This window comes from Neomonachus schauinslandi, chromosome 11, assembly GCF_002201575.2.
Source record: "Neomonachus schauinslandi chromosome 11, ASM220157v2, whole genome shotgun sequence".
In the NCBI taxonomy this organism is placed as follows: domain Eukaryota; kingdom Metazoa; phylum Chordata; class Mammalia; order Carnivora; family Phocidae; genus Neomonachus; species Neomonachus schauinslandi.
Window position 1 is genome coordinate 51,928,380 of NC_058413.1, and position 17,192 is coordinate 51,945,571.

Here is a 17,192-nt window from a genome sequence, read left to right on the forward strand (position 1 = left end):
ATTTGAGAGAGAAAGCACATGTGCACACATGAGCAGTGGAAAGAGCAGAGGGAGAGGGAGAGAATCTCAAGCAGACTCCACGCTGAGTGTGGAACCTGAGGCAGTGCTCAATCTCATGACCCTGAGATTAGGACCTGAGCCAAAACCAAGAGGGCTGTCAACTGACTGAGCCATCCAGGCACCCACTGAGCTAGGTTTTGAAGAATGAATTAGTAGGTTTAGAAAGGGAAAGTCTAGTGAATGGGACATTTTTCATTGAGTCACTGACATTTCATAGCATAGTGAAGAAAATGATTTGTTTGAAGGACAAAAGGTTAACTGTATTAGCCATTCTTTAATTTCTAGCGATTATGATAAAAATCATGAGGCTATTTCCAAAATCCTAGTTTATTTCCATGGTGATAATTTTTTTTTAAAACACTTAAATCCCAGTATGCTCAGGCTTAAGACTAAGCCAAGCTCATCATGGCCAGATCCCCAAAAAGATAGGCTGAGCTTGAGTGAGAAGCTTTTTTTCCAGGAGTCCAAATTGGATTTGGTCCCTGCATTGTCCCTTGTTCTTGGGTCTGGAACAGATGAAATGAATTTCCTTAATACTAAACATGTTCTTGTTTGTTGCTTAGTATGTTCCCTCCTAGGATTGAGGGTGTCCATGGGAAGTCAGAAGATAGATTAAACTGGGGCTCTACCACTTATTACTTCTTTGACCTTGGGAAACTCGGTAAACACTTGATCCTGTTTTCTCATCCTTAAAATACAGTGATGCATAATATCATCATTTTAGGATTGTGGGATAATGTATAAGAGCTTATAAACAGGTGTTTCCTAGGATATTTTATTACTACTTAAAATCTCTTTGTGAAATATGTGTGATGTTAGGTTTTTATGTTAGGATAAGATTTTTAAATTTTTTACATTTTTATGTTTCTTAAGATTTTATTTGAGAGAGAGAAAGAGAGAGCACGAGCAGGGGAGGAGCATAGGGAGAGGGACAAGCAGACTCTGATGAGCACGGAGCCCGATGGGGGGCTTGATCTCATGGCCCTGAGATCATGACCTGAGCCGACCGAAATCAAGAGTCAGATACTTAACCGACTGAGCCACCCAGGCACTCCAGGATAAGATTTAAAAAAAAAAAAAAAAGATTATTTATCTATCTTAGTGTGCACCCCAGAGAGAACAGGGGGAGGGGCAGAGGGAGAGAGGGAATTTCAAGCTAACTTCCCGCTAACTGGGGAGCCCAGCGTGGGGCTCCATCTCACGACCCATGAGATCATTACCTGAGCCGAGATCAATAGTTGGACGCCCAGTTGACTGAGCCACCCAAGCGCCCTTATTAGGATAAGAATATTAAAAAGCAAATTTTGATTGTTAGGAGCTATGGATTTGGTCTGTAGAACCTAGTGCCCAAATTAACTGTAAAATCTTCAATATAAGGATGACTGTCACAGAGAAGAAACTATTACTTAGCTTCTGAATCCTGATACATCTGCTGTATAGATGTCAGATGTACATGAACAGGTTGCTGGTTGTGGGGATGAATAAGAAAATGGATGGCAAATTTAGTGTAATAACTATTACTCCTCAGTTTTTGCTGTGCTGATGATGGGTTAAAAAATGTAGTCAACAGAGAGTGAAGTGGATGTGATGGGGCTGTGACTCAAGACAGCAGTATGAGAGAGATTGCAGTCAAAATGAAATGGTCTAGACATCTAACCCCTAGCACAACTGTCATTCCAAATGAACTGTTGAAAAATAAATACATAGATAGAGCCACAAAGGTCTAGACTTCTGTTAAGTACTTCCAAGAATATTTTCCCTGGAAAGGAGAGTCACCAGTTAATAGGGTAAAGGCTCAATCTGTACACTTTGTGACACCTGTTAAATCGAGAAGGCAGGAAACTTCAAGCAGATCTCATTACTAAAAGAGAAATGATGTTTATGTGAAATACAGCCTCTGGTTCCAAGAGAATGCATTAGAGTCCCTTGAAGAGCCTTTCAAAATACAAATGTCTACATCCCAACCCTGAACATTTTGGTCCTCATTTCTAGAATGGGGCCTGGGGGGTTTTATTTTTGAAAAGTTTGCTAGCTAATTCTGATATGGCTCTCTTGAACCACTGGTTTCAGTGAGCTTTGTTTAATTGGAATTATTAAATTCCTGGATGTTGGGATAAAGAACTAAGTGTTGGAATTTTTTCCTGGGGGGAGTTTAGGGGACAGAATGTTGATTTTTGTAAAACCATTAGGTATTTAGGGACAGCTTCATCTTTTCCAATGTTGCACAAAATGTTTTGGTTATTAGAATAACTGGAAGTACTGCAGGAACACTAGAACGTTGTGGGGAGCACCTCTAAGTGTTTGATTCTATTATATGAATGAGGTATGATTTTACTAGAAGAAAAAACTGTTCCATCAATGTGTATATAATAGAAAAATCAATAGAAAAATCATCCTGTCACAAAATCCAGATAAATATGATTGGCTATTTTCTGAGATTTTTATCTATCTATTTATTTATTTATTTTTAAGATTTTATTTATTTGACACAGAGAGACACACAGGGAGAGGGAACACAAGCAGGGGGAGTGGGAGAGGGAGAAGCAGACTTCCCGCTGAGCAGAGAGCCTGATGTGGGGCTTGGTCCCAGGACCCTGGGATCATGACCTGAGCCAAAGGCAGATGTTCAACGACTGAGCCACCCAGGCGCCCCCTGAGATTTTTATTAAAAGTACATAGTTTACTCAGTGGTCTGCTAGCTAAGTGGTAGCAGATACCTTAAGTTTAAGGAAAATTTATCAGAGGGACAGTGTTTACTTTTGAATAGATTAACTTTTTTTATGCAAATCTGGGGAGGCGCGGAAACCAAACTTTTGTACTTGTTGGAACACTTTGGTCCAACTCATTAAGTGCCTGGTTTGGATACTGGAGAGGAATCATTCATATGAGGTGGGGGATTTTCACCAAAGGTTTTCTGTAATGTTCCCAGACCATAAAGAATGGTCTTAAGAAGTAATCTCAAAGAGAATGTCAGGGCACCAGAATCTCAGATTTGGAGATGGTAGGAGGGACATGCATAGTTTAAAGAACATTTAATATTACAACATTTTATATACCCCCCCAAATAGGGCAGAAGAAGTTTTTATAATGCAAAATACAGAAAATAAAGCCTGACAAAAATTTTAACTTCTCAGGTGGTTGTGATAACAGAATATCATTGTAATTTTTTTTTAAAGATTTTTTAAATTTATTTATTTGACAGAGAGAGACACAGCGAGAGAGGGAACACAAGCAGGGGGAGTGGGAGAGGGAGAAGCAGGCTCCCTGCTGAGCAGGGAGCCCGATGCGGGGCTCGATCCCAGGACCCTGGGACCATGACCCGAACCGAAGGCAGACACTCACTGCCTGAGCCACCCAGGCGCCCTTTCATTGTAATTTTTAATGGGTATTGTGGATAACCTAGATCTGGCATAGTGGACCCAAAATCTTCATTAAAAGGGAACTTAACAAAACAAAACATTGTTTTAAATAAGGGATGATTGTTGGTGGGATATGAAGTTTAACCTTAAATTATGGTACTAATAATTCAGCTCAATTTTAGAAGGTCTTTTATTATATAGAGTTTTAGGATTTTGAATGAGAGTGAACATTATGCTATAGTTTGGATGGGACTAAACTTGTACAATGACATTTTTTGAAAGAATTACATTGTATTCTGTGGCCCTTAAAAAGGTGATAATTTTTTCTTCTTTCAGCTTGCTGAAGCAAAGACTTATTTTGAAGATGTTTAATAAGTCATTTGGAACACCCTTTGGGGGTGGCACTGGTGGCTTTGGCACAACTTCAACATTTGGGCAGAGTAAGTTTTACAAAAGAACAAAAGAAGGGGAAAAACTTAAGCTATTCTTATTAAGAACAAATCCATTCTGATGGCTGAAATAAAAAACACAAATAACAAGTGCTGGCGAGGATGTGGAGAAAAAGGAACTTCCTTTCCCACTGTTGGTGGAAATGTACAGCCACTGTGGAAAACAGTGTGGAGGTTCCTCAGAAATTAAAAAATAGAATTAGCGTACAATCCAGTAATTCCACTACTGCTTATTTACCCAAAGAAAACCAAAATGCTAATTCAAAAAGATATATGCACCCCTATGTTTATTGCAGCATTATTTGCAAGAGCCAAGATATAGGAACAACCCGAGTGTCCATAGACTGATGAATGGATAAAGATGTGGTATATATACAATGGAATATTACTCATAAAGAGTGAGATCTTGCCATTTGTAGCAACATGGTTGAACCTAGAGGGTATAATGCTAAGTGAAATAAGTCAGAGAAAGACAAATACCATGATTCCACTCATATGTGGAACTTAAGAAACAAAACAGATGAAGAAAAGAGAGACCAAAAAACAGACTCTTAAATACAGATTCTGAAACTAATGTAACACTGTGTGTTAATTATACTTGAATAAATAAATTAAAAAAAAAATCATTCTGATAGCTTCAGATAGGAATTTTATTCATACTTTGGTCTTATAACAAATTCTCTTTGATCAATGACCGGATAAGATCTTGTTAGAATTGTCTAAGAAAATAGAAATAAGTTTGGAATTTTCATGGTTTTTTGATCATTTGTAGAAGGTATTTGAAATACCTTTTTATTTTTTTAGAGAGAGCATACACATGAGCCCAGGGGGTGGGGGGGAGAGGGGCAGAGAGAGAAAAAAAAATTTTTTTTTTTTTTAAGATTTTATTTGAGAGAGAGAGGGCACAAGATGCGGGGGTGGGGGCAGAGGGAGAGGGAGAAGTAGATTCCCTGCTGAGCAGGGAGTCCGACAAGGGGCTCGATCCCAGGACCCTGAGATCATGACCTGAGCCGAAGGCAGGCACTTAACAGCCTGAGCCACCCAGGCGCCCTTTCCTTTTGTTGTTGTTGTTGTTGTTGTTGAACATATTTCCTGTCATAGAACTATGGAATTAGAATCTTGGTTGGAATCTGAATATGTGTATTCTGAAAAACCTTCCCAGGTCATTCTGATGAATCCCCTAAAGAAGGATCATTCATCCCAGTGACTCTGGAATGTATGATGCCTAGAGAGAATTTAACACTTTAATTTTGATGACTTGACTTTTGTCTGTAGCTCACAATCATTAGTTACCTTGGCACTCTTTTTTAACCTGTCGACATCTATAACTTTATTGAAAAGTCACACCTCTTCACTTTGTTTTTTTTTCCTGGGACAATGAATAAAATGTCTGGCTTAATTTTAACTCTAATTGGTAGTCTGATGGAACTTTGAAAAAATTATTTTCAGATTAGACCAGTGATCCTATTCAAACACAAAATGTTAAGAAATATTAAAATCCTTTTCATTAGGTCACCTGATTTCGATTTTATTTTGACCCTGGATTTTGCTTTTTCAGACACTGGCTTTGGCACTACTAGTGGAGGAGCATTTGGAACATCTGCATTTGGTTCTAGCAACAATACTGGAGGCCTGTTTGGAAATTCACAGACCAAACCAGGTAGGGGTTTTACTTGGAATACGGTTGGTTTATTTATAGCTGGTATAGGACTTCATTTAGTGGTTCCAGTCCATCTATTTAACTGTTTTTTTTCCTCTCCATCTATCCAGGAGGATTATTTGGTACTAATTCATTTAGTCAGCCAGCTACTTCCACAAGCACTGGCTTTGGGTTTGGCACATCAACAGGAACATCAAATAGCTTGTTTGGAACTGCAAGTACAGGGACCAGTCTCTTCTCATCCCAAAACAATGCCTTTGCGCAAAATAAACCAACTGGCTTTGGAAGTAAGTAGGACATCATTGGACTTTTGCGTCTAATAGTTTGGTTTGCTTATTGAATGTACTCCCTCTTTTTCTTTTTCCTGTGTTCATTTACCTCCTTTCTCCACCAGATGGCAATAGGCTAGAAAGGAAGGGGCTATATCGCTCCAAGATTGGAAATCTAAGAAGCACTAGTATTCAAAGGATATGCAGAGGAAGAGGCTCCTGACATAGAATGACCAGAGAGTGGATGAAAAGCCAGGCCAGAGTAATGTCATAGGTGTTAAGAGAGGAGAATTTCAAGGAGGAATGCATGTAGTCAGCCATTTTGTACTGCAGGGGCACCTTCTTCTTGCCTCTGTTTCACATTGGGTATAAGAGACTAAAGGAGGAATAACAGATACTAGATGTGACATGGTTACTCTTCCATTCCTTATCCCTGGCAGATGTTTTGTTGTTTTATTTAAGTGGGCTCGTGGAGCCCAACACAGGGCTTGAACTCACGACCCTGAGATCAAGACCTGAGCTGAAGTCAAGAGTTGGACACTTAACTGACTGAGCTACCCCAGGTGCCCCATAGCAGATTTTTTTTTTTTTTAAGATTTTATTTATTTATTTGACAGAGAGAGACACAGCAAGAGAGGGAACACAAGCAGGGGAAGCGGGAGAGGGAGAAGCAGGCTTCCCACTGAGCAGGCAGCCCGATGCAGGGCTTGATCCCAGGACCGTGGGATCATGACCTGAGCCGAAGGCAGACGCTTAACGACTGAGCCACCCAGGAGCCCCAGCAGATGTTTTTAATAGGTGGTTTCTTTCCCTTTTAAGTCTAAATGTGGCCTGGGGATACTTCTCCACACAGTACTTTGAGGTAGCCACTACTAGTTGAACAGGTGTGCCCTGTGAGTTGATACATTCACAGTGCAAAAGCATAGCAGAATGAATAAGTTAGCCAGCTATCAGTATTTCACAAAGGGAAAGTTGTGGGGGGGGCAGCTGGGTGGCTCAGTTGTTATGTGTCTGCCTGCAGCTCGGGTCATGATCCCAGGGTCCTGGGATCGAGCCCCGCATCAGGCTCCCTGCTCCGTGGGAAGCCTGCTTCTCCCTCTCCCACTCCCCCTACTTGTGTTCCCTCTCTCACTGTGTCTCTCTCTGTCAAATAAATAAATAAAACCTTTAAAAAAAAAGGGGGGGGAGTTGGGGGGTATTGAAATATTTAACCATAACAATGTAAAATGCAATCTAACATGCTAATTCAAAAGAGATGTGACTGTTTACTTGAAACCATACGTTAGGACATTTTTTTTTTTAAAGATTTTATTTGAGAGAGCGAGAATGAGAGAGAGAGAGCACATGAGAGGAGGGAGGGTCAGAGGGAGAAGCAGACTCCCCGCTGAGCAGGGAGCCCGATGGGGACTCGATCACGGGACTCCAGGATCATGACCCGAGCCGAGGGCATTCGCTTAACCAGCTGAGCCACCCAGGCGCCCCAGGACATGTTTTTAGAAAAGAAATAGTTGGCCAGTGTGAAATCTGATTCCTCTTAAATTGGTGATTAGGATGTCACTTACTATTAAATATTGGCAGATAACTTTATTGCTTACTGACATTTCTGCACCCCATGTATAACTTCTTGAGAAGTAATATCTCTCTTTGAAAAATATATTCCTTAGATAACAGTTAAATTCACTTTTTTTTAAAGATTTTATTTATATATTTATTTGAGAGAGAGGAAATGAGAGGGAGAGAGCACATGAGAAAGGGGAGGGTCAGAGGGAGAAACAGACTCCCTGCTGAGCAGGGAGCCCGATGCGGGACTCGTTCCCGGGACTCCAGGATGATGACCTGAGCTGAAGGCAGTCGCTTTACCAACTGAGCCATGCAGGCGGCCCCAGTTAAATTCACTTTTATTTAAGTTTTTTGAAATTCAGCTTTTTGGAAAAGTAAGGCAATCGGGATTTATTCTAAAAAATAATCAACATGCCTACTAATTTTTCTAAATTACTGGGCAAAACTTTATAATAATCTGTTTGGTTGCTCTAATAGGATCATTTGTATGTTTTGAACATTTTGTGGTTGTGTAGGTGTTTGTCTTAATGTATGTAAATAAAATATACTGTGACCCCTTTTGAAGTCTGTTGTGATGTTTTCAGAAAGGTTCATTCAGCAGGGAGTCTTATCAAGAAAGGAGAAATGAGATAAAATTTATGATGAAATAGAGTACTATTTCTTTTCACTTGTCTTCCAGGTTTGCCCAACAAGAACTTTATAGATGCTTAGGTGACAAAGGGATTCAGATTTTGTTTCACTTCAAAGTTGGAAGCCTAGAATTATGTATGTGTCTGTATGAAGCAGGTTTGAAGGTACTTGGTCGGGAGATATGAAAGATAGAAAATTTGAGGATGTGAAAGTAATGCTCCTTTGGTGCGAAAGCCCAATTCCAAAATATCTTACAGATTCTTAAATTCTTAACTGTTGCCATCTCATTTTTCTTTCTAATTTACAGATTTTGGAACAAGTACTAGCAGTGGGGGACTTTTTGGTACTACAAATACAACCTCCAATCCTTTTGGTAGCACATCTGGCTCCCTCTTTGGGCCGAGTAGTTTTACAGCTGCTCCTACTGGGACCACTATTAAGTTTAATGTAAGTCTTTCCTTCCAGTCTTTGTGGAATATATTACTCTTCCATTTGTATATCTCTTTGCAGGATGAATGGTAAAATTTCTCCTTTTTCCAGTTATGCACAGTTTAGTCTCACTCTTCTTGAAAGATGTGTTAAGAACAAAATCTGTAAATATTTATATAGTAGGTGGGAAAGTCATGAAACATAAATCTTGATTATGTGTATTTGAATCATGCTCAGTCCATCCAAATTTATATTCACAAGGTTGATTACAGTAGGTAGTATGAGGTTGAACTTTTATTTACTGCATTCATAACTTGGCTCTGAATGATCAGCATTCCTTATATAAAGGAATGAGAGGGCAAACTAAAAAAAATTATTGAAAATAGGGCCTCTTTCAAGACAAAATCAGAGAGGGAGACAAACTATAAGAGACTCTTAATCATAGGAAACAACTGAAGGTTGCTGGAGGGGAGGGGGATGAGAGGATGGGGTAACTGGGTGATGGACAGTAAGGAGGGCACATGATGTAATGAGCACTGGGTATTATATAAGATTGATGAATCACTGAACTCTACCATCTGAAACTAATAATACACTATATGTTAATTAATTGAATTTACATTTAAAAAATAGTCTTTAAAAAGAACAGGGCCTCTTTAAAGAGATACATGGAATAACTCATCAATATTCTGTGTTCCAATGAAAAATAAAACTTCTCTTGATGAAATGGCAAAATGAGGCAATAGAGTTAGATGTTTTCTTGGCTATTTTGAGAGAACTTGATAGAGGATTAGAGTGGAAGATTTATTAATGAAAATGTATGGAATACTACTTGATATAAGATACCACTTGATGTGATTGGTTGGGAGATACTTAGAATAGGCTGGAGGTACAGTTAGCCTAAAGAAAATCTGGCACAAAAAGGTCTTGGCTTAACTTCTTGTTAAAATTTATTCTAGGAAATGAAGAATTTCTTAGGCAAGGTGGCGAAGTCATAATTTAGAAACTGAACTTTATTTTATTTATTTTTTATTTATTTATTTTTAAGATTTTATTTATTTGAGAGAGAGAGAGAGCATAAGCAGGGTGGAGGGACAGAGGGAGAAGGAGAAGCAAACTCCCCACTGAGCAGGGAGCCCGATGTGGGGCTCAGTCCCAGGACTCAGAGATCATGACCTGAACCAAAGACAGATGCTTAACTGACTGAGCCACCCAGATGCCTCAAAACTGAACTTTAGAATTTAGAAACATACTGAATTTAGAACCCTAAATTTAATGACAAAGGGATTCAAAAGCAAGAGATTCCCATCAAGAGAAGTTTAAATATAAATGATAGTGAAAAATACTGTGTGTTATCTCTTGGAAAGTACAATAATTGAGAAAACGACACTACATGTAGAAATCTTTAGTTACATATTGTGCCTTTTTCCTTATAAAGTTATAGGGAAAAAGCCAGGCTTCCGTATTTCTTAAATGTAACAACTTATAAAGCAGACACTTCAAAAAATTAAATAAAATAAAGCAGACATTTTAGAGCAGGGTAGGGGGCAATTAAGCCTGAGTAATACAGGTTTAAATGTACATGTTGGGTAAATTGGATAAAGTTTTTCTTATGCAGGTAATCTTAAGTGTATTTTATTTATTTCTTTTATTTTTTTTAAAGATTTTATTTATTAGAGAAAGAGCAGGAGCAGGGGGAAGGGGCAGAGGGAGAGGGAGAAGCAGGCTTCCTGCTGAGCAGGGAGCCAATGCGGGGCTCAATCCCAGGACCTTGGGATCATGACCTGAGCCAGAGGTAGATGCCCAACCAACTGAGCCACCCAGCTGCCCCTTAAGTATATTTTAGTAGATAATTAGATGGCTTGGTTATGGGCTTAATATCTGATAACTATTACTGATACTGATTTATTTAGATAACCTTGATGTAAGGAGAGGAGAGATCAGAAATGCAGTATATTTAATTAAGTACCCTTGAAACTATGTCATTTAGCAGAAGACCTACAGGACTAGTTACTATAGAGTTCAGTGGTTGAAGAATTGTGTCTGTGAGAGTAGGGATTTAGAGTTTGGACTTAAACATTTGCTTCAGACTTTCAAATTTGCCTTTATCTTCTTTTGCAGCCTCCAACTGGTACAGATACTATGGTTAAAGCTGGAGTTAGCACTAACATCAGTACCAAGCACCAGTGTATTACTGCTATGAAAGAATATGAAAGCAAGTCACTAGAGGTCAGTAAAATGCAATACAGAAATATCAGCCTAACCTTTTGATTCTATTGGAAAGCAGGTTTTAAAAATGTTGTGATTATTTTTAGGATCAAGTGGTTCACGTTGGGTTTATGTAAAAAACTAACAACCACATTTTTTTTAAGTAAGCTCTATGCCCAGTGTGGGGCTTGAACTCACGATCCCAACTGAGAATAAGAGCCACATGCTGTACTGATTGAGTCAGCCAGGTGCCCCACAGCCAAATTATTATTTTTTTAAAAATTTTATTTACTTATTAGAGCATGCAAGCGCAAGTGAGCAGGGGAAGGGGAGGAGCAAAGGGAGAGGGAGAAGCAGATTCCTGGCCGAACAGGGAAACTGATGCAGGGGTCAATCCCAGGACCTTGAGGTCATGACTCAAGCTGAAGGCAGATGCCTAACCAACTGAGCCACCCAGGTGCCCCCCCCCAAATTATTTTTTTAAATTAATGTAGTAATCATACATATTTTAGGCAGGGCAATATTCAGCTTGTAAGTACTGGTATAGTTCTACTAGGTAGTCTATTGTAATAGATTTTATGTTGCTCACATTACACTGGGCAGTGTGTGTGTACATGGCATGCATGTTTTTTTTGTTTTTGTTTTTTTTTTTAATGATTGCTTTTTTGGGGAATACTCCACAACTTTTTTTTTTTTTTTTTTAAGATTTATTTATTTGAGAGAGAGTGCACATACAGAGGGAGAAGCAGACTCCCCACTGAGGAGGGAGCCCGATGTGGGGCTCAATCCCAGGACCTTGGGAGCATGACCTGAGCTGAAGGCAGACGCACAACGACTAAGCTACCTAGGCACACCCCATGTACATGTTTCTAATAAACTCATGAAAAATCATAAGTGTACCACATAGTAAGTTTTCACCAAGTGAACATACCCATGTAACCAGGATCCAGATTAAGTCACAGAGCATTACCAGCATTCCTGATATCCCCCATATGCCCTGCCTCCCTAGTCACGATTTCCGCCCCCTTCTAAAGGTAACCACTATCATGATTGTCCATATTTTCCTCATTTCAGACTTTATATGGTGAAATCTTGCATTACGTGCTTTTTTTTTTTTTTTTAAAGATTTCATTTATTTATTTGAGAGAGAGAGAATGAGAGAGAGAGAACACATGAGAGGGGATAGGGTCAGAGGACGAAGCAGACTCCCTGCCGAGCAGGGAGCCCGATGCGGGACTCGATCCAGGGACTCCAGGATCATGACCTGAGCCGAAGGCAGTCGCTTAACCAACTGAGCCACCCAGGCGCCCACATTACATGCTTTTAAGTCTGTTTTTCCACATTGTGGGATTTATCCATGGTGTTTCATGAAGTTACAATTTGTTCATTCTTTTTTTTTTTTTTTTAAAGATTTTATTTATTTGAGAGAGAGAGAGACAGGAGGGCCTGAGAAGGGGGAAGCATCAGAGGGAGAGGCAGGCTTCCCGCTGAGCAGGGAGCCAGACATGGAACTCGATCCCGGCACTCCGGGATCATGACCTGAGCCAAAGGCAGTCGCTTAACCGACTGAGCCACCCAGGCGCCCCAGTTTGTTCATTCTTATTGGTGTGTGATAGCGTCTTGTATATTTTGAGTGTCAACCCTGATTGTAACTGTTGCTTCCTCTGCATCCCAAACTATACTTGCTTTATTGGAAACACCCTGACGGTGAGGCAAAACTGTTAATGTTAAATTTCATCCCTTCTTTCCCTAATTTTCTGAGACCCCCTCACCCCATCCCAGAATCCTTGATCTTTTTAGCTAATTTTTACATTTGGGGTGGGAGTAGATAAAATTATATAGCATTCTACTAAAAGAAAGTACTACTGTTTACAAAAGAAAATTAAAATTAAGATTGGTTAGTCCTTTGGCCTGTAGTGTTAGTGATTACGGTATGGATCTTAATGTCCATTCTACACTATTGAAAGTGTTTTTCTGTAACGATATTAAGTTAATGTTCTGTAGTTTTCTGTTTTTTTAGTCATGGTTCTTATGTGAACATGGAAATTGAATTCTAAATTTAAGTATTGTTTCCTAAATAATTTTTTTGGCTGCATGTAAAGATAGGAAATATGCTTTCCCTTCCTCTAGGAACTTCGTTTAGAGGATTATCAGGCTAACCGGAAAGGCCCGCAGAACCAAGTGGGAGCAGGTACCACAGCTGGCTTGTTTGGGTCTTCTCCAGCCACCTCCAGTGCGACAGGACTCTTCAGCTCCTCTACCACTAATTCAGGCTTTGCATATGGTCAGAACAAAACAGCCTTTGGAACTAGTAAGCACTTGGCACCATATTGAGCCATATTGAGGATGGACAGACAACTGAAACATAATTGTCATTTTGTGATAAATGCTATGGAGAAAAATAATTCAGTGATGTTGGAGGAATAGAGTGATATGTATGTGGGGATGGAGAGAAACAGTTTTAAATGAAGAAGGTTAAAAAGGGCCTCACTTTGATAAGGTAGCATTTGAACAGTGACCCCTCTGAAGAAGGCAAAGGATAAAGCTGTACAAATTGCTGGGGAAGAACATTCCAGCCAGAGGAAGCTATAAGTCTAAAACCCTGAGTTTTTTTCCAAAGAGATAAGGACTAAGGGGAAGTATTGAGGGATATAGGGACTATATTTTATAGGACTTTATGGGCCAATGTCAAGATCTGAATTTTTATTTGAGTTGGGAAGCCATTAGAAGTTGTAGAAAGAGAAGTCATGTGATTATGAGTGAAGGATCATCTGAAGCTTGCTCTATTAAATAGAGTAAATTGTGGTAGCTACATTTATGAGCATAGCATAACCTAGAGACTTGGGGAATCACTGTGTTGTATCAACTTCAGAAACTCAAGAAAAAGAAAAAGTAGGTTGTAAGGGGCAAGGGTGAAAACAGATCCGTTAGGAAAGCTATTGCTTCATTCACATGAGAGATGATGGTGAGTTGGCTAAGGAGATGGAGGTGGTAAAAATGTCGGATTCTGGACCCAGTGTGAACATAGAACTGATGGGATTTGCTAATAGATTGCTTTGATGTGGAATGTGAAAGAGGGAAGTCTAGGATGAGGACTAAATTCCTTTAATACAAATACTACTTTTGTACAGGTAATACATATATATGATAAAAAGTTCATGAGACACAAAAAGTCTGTAACCAAAGTTATCTTCTTTCCCTCCCCTAGCTACCATTTTTCCCCCATAGAAACAAGCTAAAGTTAGACTTTTTCGTGATCTTTTAGAGAGATTTATATACACCCACAAATACACAGATAAATATATGTTTAAGTGGCATTTAACATTCATTTCAATCCTGGTGTTCTGTGATGTAGCTTAGCCACATATTCATTATCAAGTACAATGTATTCTATGCTGGAATTATAAAGAGAAAGCCTCTGTTCTCAAGAAAAACTTAGTCTAACAGGGTTAAAATACACGTACAGATTTTTTTTTTTTTTTTTTTAAGATTTTATTTATTTATTTGACAGAGAGAGAGAGATAGCGAGAGCAGGAACACAAGCAGGGGGAGTGGGAGAGCGAGAAGCAGGCTTCCTGCCGAGCAGGGAGCCCGATGTGGGACTCGATCCCAGGACCCTGGGATCATGACCTGAGCTGAAGGCAGACGCTTAACGACTGAGCTACCCAGGCGCCCTACACGTACAGATTTTGAGTGTAGTGTGGTATCTTGTAAAATGGAAAGTTTTGGACTCACAAGAGGAAAATTACTTAGCCCAGCCAGGGTTCTTTTTTTTTTTTTTTTTTTTTAAAGATTTTATTTATTTGAGAGAGAGAGAATGAGAGACAGAGAGCACGAGAGGGAAGAGGGCAGAGGGAGAAGCAGACCCCCTGCTGAGCAGGGAGCCCGACGCGGGACTCGATCCCGGGACTCCAGGATCATGACCTGAGCCGAAGGCAGTTGCTTAACCAACTGAGCCACCCAGGCGCCCTCAGCCAGGGTTCAGAATATTATTGTAGGAATTAAAGTCTGAACGAAATCCAAGTTAGGTGAAAAAGGATGGGAAGTGAAATGTTTATCTAGTTTGAGTAGTGAATTAATGTAGGGTAATTTAGATATGTATTCAAGAATATTAAGGCTGTTGCGGTAACTGAGTAATGTAAGGTTTGAGGGTTTTTTCCTCCATTTATTTTTACTTTATTTTTTTCTTTCTGAAAGGTACCACTGGATTTGGAACAAATCCGGGTGGTCTCTTTGGACAACAGAATCAGCAGACTACCAGCCTCTTCAGCAAACCATTCGGCCAGGCCACAACCACCCAGAACACTGGCTTTTCTTTCGGTAATACCAGCACACTAGGACAGCCAAGCACCAGCACCATGGTAAGCAGCCAGGCCCTTTGTTAACGCCACATCTTACATTCATAGAGCTAAGTAATGAGGCTTCTAATCATGTCAAACTAGCAAGTTCTACCTCTAGTAGTTCTTAAGGGTTGATGGTATGTAGTAAAGGAGAGCAAAATGTAAAAAATTAAAACCTAGATTCTAGTACAAGCTCTACTCTTTACTCATTGAGAGGCTGTTGATAAGTTACCTCTTCTTTCTGAGCTGCTTAGTGTGCTAGAATTGGCCATCCTGAAGGCTACACCTTAGGACATTGGCTGTATCCGTTCTGTAGAGTAATAGGAGAAAATACTTATAAATTACTGGCTGTATTTCAGAGTATTCTTTCATCTTGTTCCCTTAAGTGGGGTCAGGCAAAGGTGTGTAATTCATTAAAATAAATAAGGGAGCATTAAAACTCAGAGCCATATTGGATAATTGGTACTTCTGTGCAAAAAGCAAAAGAGGAAGTACTTAGAGTCACTACCAGTTTATTTCTAAGGACTCTTCTAGGGAAGAATAAAATTAAGATTAATAAGAGGTATGATTTATTGATTCGAATTCTTGGAATTTAACTGGCCTTTAAGTTAAAGATACTTTATCTGATTAAAAAACAATTATAGCCAGACCCCAAAATCTTAGAAATACTGGCAAACAAAATTTAGTAACATTAAAAGGATTATAACCATACCATGTGGGATTCATCCCAGAATGTTGGTTCAACATAGAAAAATTAATAAACCAGAGAAATAAAAAAGGGATGCCTGGGTGGCTCAGTTGGTTAAGCTTCTGATTCTTGATCTCAGCGTCATGAGTTCAAGCCCACATGGGGCGGCGGGGAGCGTGGAGCCCACTTAAAAAAAAAAAAAGGATAAAAGAAAAACAATAAAAAACAGAAACCACATGACTTCAGTAGGTACAGAGAAAGCATTTGACACCCTTTCATGATAAAAACACTAAACAAAAAATAGAAAGGAACCCAGAATAGCCAAAATAATCTTGAGAAAGAAGAAAGCTAGAAGACTCGCATGTTTCAATTTTATTTTATTTTATTTTTAAAGATTGTATTTATTTATTTGACAGAGACACAGCGAGAGAGGGAACACAAGCGGGGGAGTGGGAGAAGGAGAAGCAGGCCCCCGGCCAAGCAGGGAGCCCGATGCAGGGCTCGATCCCAGGACCCTGCGATCATGACCTGAGCTGAAGGCAGACACTCACTGCCTGAGCCACCCAGGCGCCCTTTCATTGTAATTTTTAATGGGTATTGTGGCATAAAAAACTAGATAGTAGTATTTTCAAAAATTTGGAGAAATTGGAAACCTTATACATTACTGGTAGGAATGTAAGGTAATACAACCACTTTGGAAAACAGTTTGGTGGTTCCTCAAAATGTTACACACAGAGTTACCATTTAACCCAGTAATTGCACACCTTGGTATTTCACCAACAGAAATGAAAACACAAAAATTTGTACACAAATGATTATAACATAGCCAGAATGTAGAAACATCTCAAATGTCCATTAATGAATAAATTTAAAAAAATGTGTATTCATACAGTGGAATATTACTCGGCCATAAATGGAATGATAAATGTTACAACGTGGTTGGGACCTTTTAAACATGCCAAGTTTAAACAAGTTAAGCCATCCACAAAGGACCACATTTTATAGGATTCCATTCATACAAAATATTCAGAATGGACAAATCCATGGAAACAAAAAGTAGATTCGTGATTGATTGCCTAGGAATAGGGAGTGATTCTTAACGGGCCTGGGGTTTCTTTTTGGAGTGATGAAACTGTTCTAAATTTAGAAAGTAGGGGTAATTGCATAAGTCTGAACATAGGGAAAAAAACCTAAATAGTGAACTTTAAATGGGTAAATTTTATGGTATGTGAATTATGTCTCAGTAAAGCTGTTTAAAAACACTGTGTTTGGGGCACTTGGGTGGGCTCAGTCAAGCGTCTGACTCTTGGTTTGGGCTCAGGTCATGAGCTCAGGTATGTCAGATCGAGCCCCACATCAGACTTCATGCTCAGTGGGGAGTCTGCTTGAGACTCCCTTCCCTCTCCCTCTTCTCCCCACCTCCCTACCCCCCACATGGGCTCGCACGTCCTCTCTCTCTCTCTCGGTCTCAAATAAATAAATCTTTAAAAACAAACAAAAAACCCAGCACTGTTGAATTCTCAGTTCAGTAATAATAGTC

The 17,192-nt window shown here is 39.5% G+C and overlaps 1 protein-coding gene across 4 annotated transcripts in view; it reads left to right on the forward strand.

The window, feature by feature from the left end:
* NUP98 (nucleoporin 98 and 96 precursor) overlaps positions 1–17,192 on the forward strand; it is a 119,958-nt gene that overhangs the window by 14,126 nt on the left and 88,640 nt on the right. For 2 of the 4 annotated variants that reach the window (XM_021704644.2, XM_021704645.2), the window contains exons 2-8: positions 3,756–3,859; positions 5,427–5,528; positions 5,639–5,815; positions 8,295–8,434; positions 10,538–10,645; positions 12,755–12,935; positions 14,822–14,985. In XM_021704644.2, the coding sequence (XP_021560319.1) occupies positions 3,784–3,859; positions 5,427–5,528; positions 5,639–5,815; positions 8,295–8,434; positions 10,538–10,645; positions 12,755–12,935; positions 14,822–14,985 (948 nt within the window). In that variant the 5' untranslated portion in view covers positions 3,756–3,783. The remainder of the gene's footprint in view (positions 1–3,755; positions 3,860–5,426; positions 5,529–5,638; positions 5,816–8,294; positions 8,435–10,537; positions 10,646–12,754; positions 12,936–14,821; positions 14,986–17,192) is intronic. The other 2 variants (XM_021704647.2, XM_021704646.2) reach the window with 2 other exon arrangements.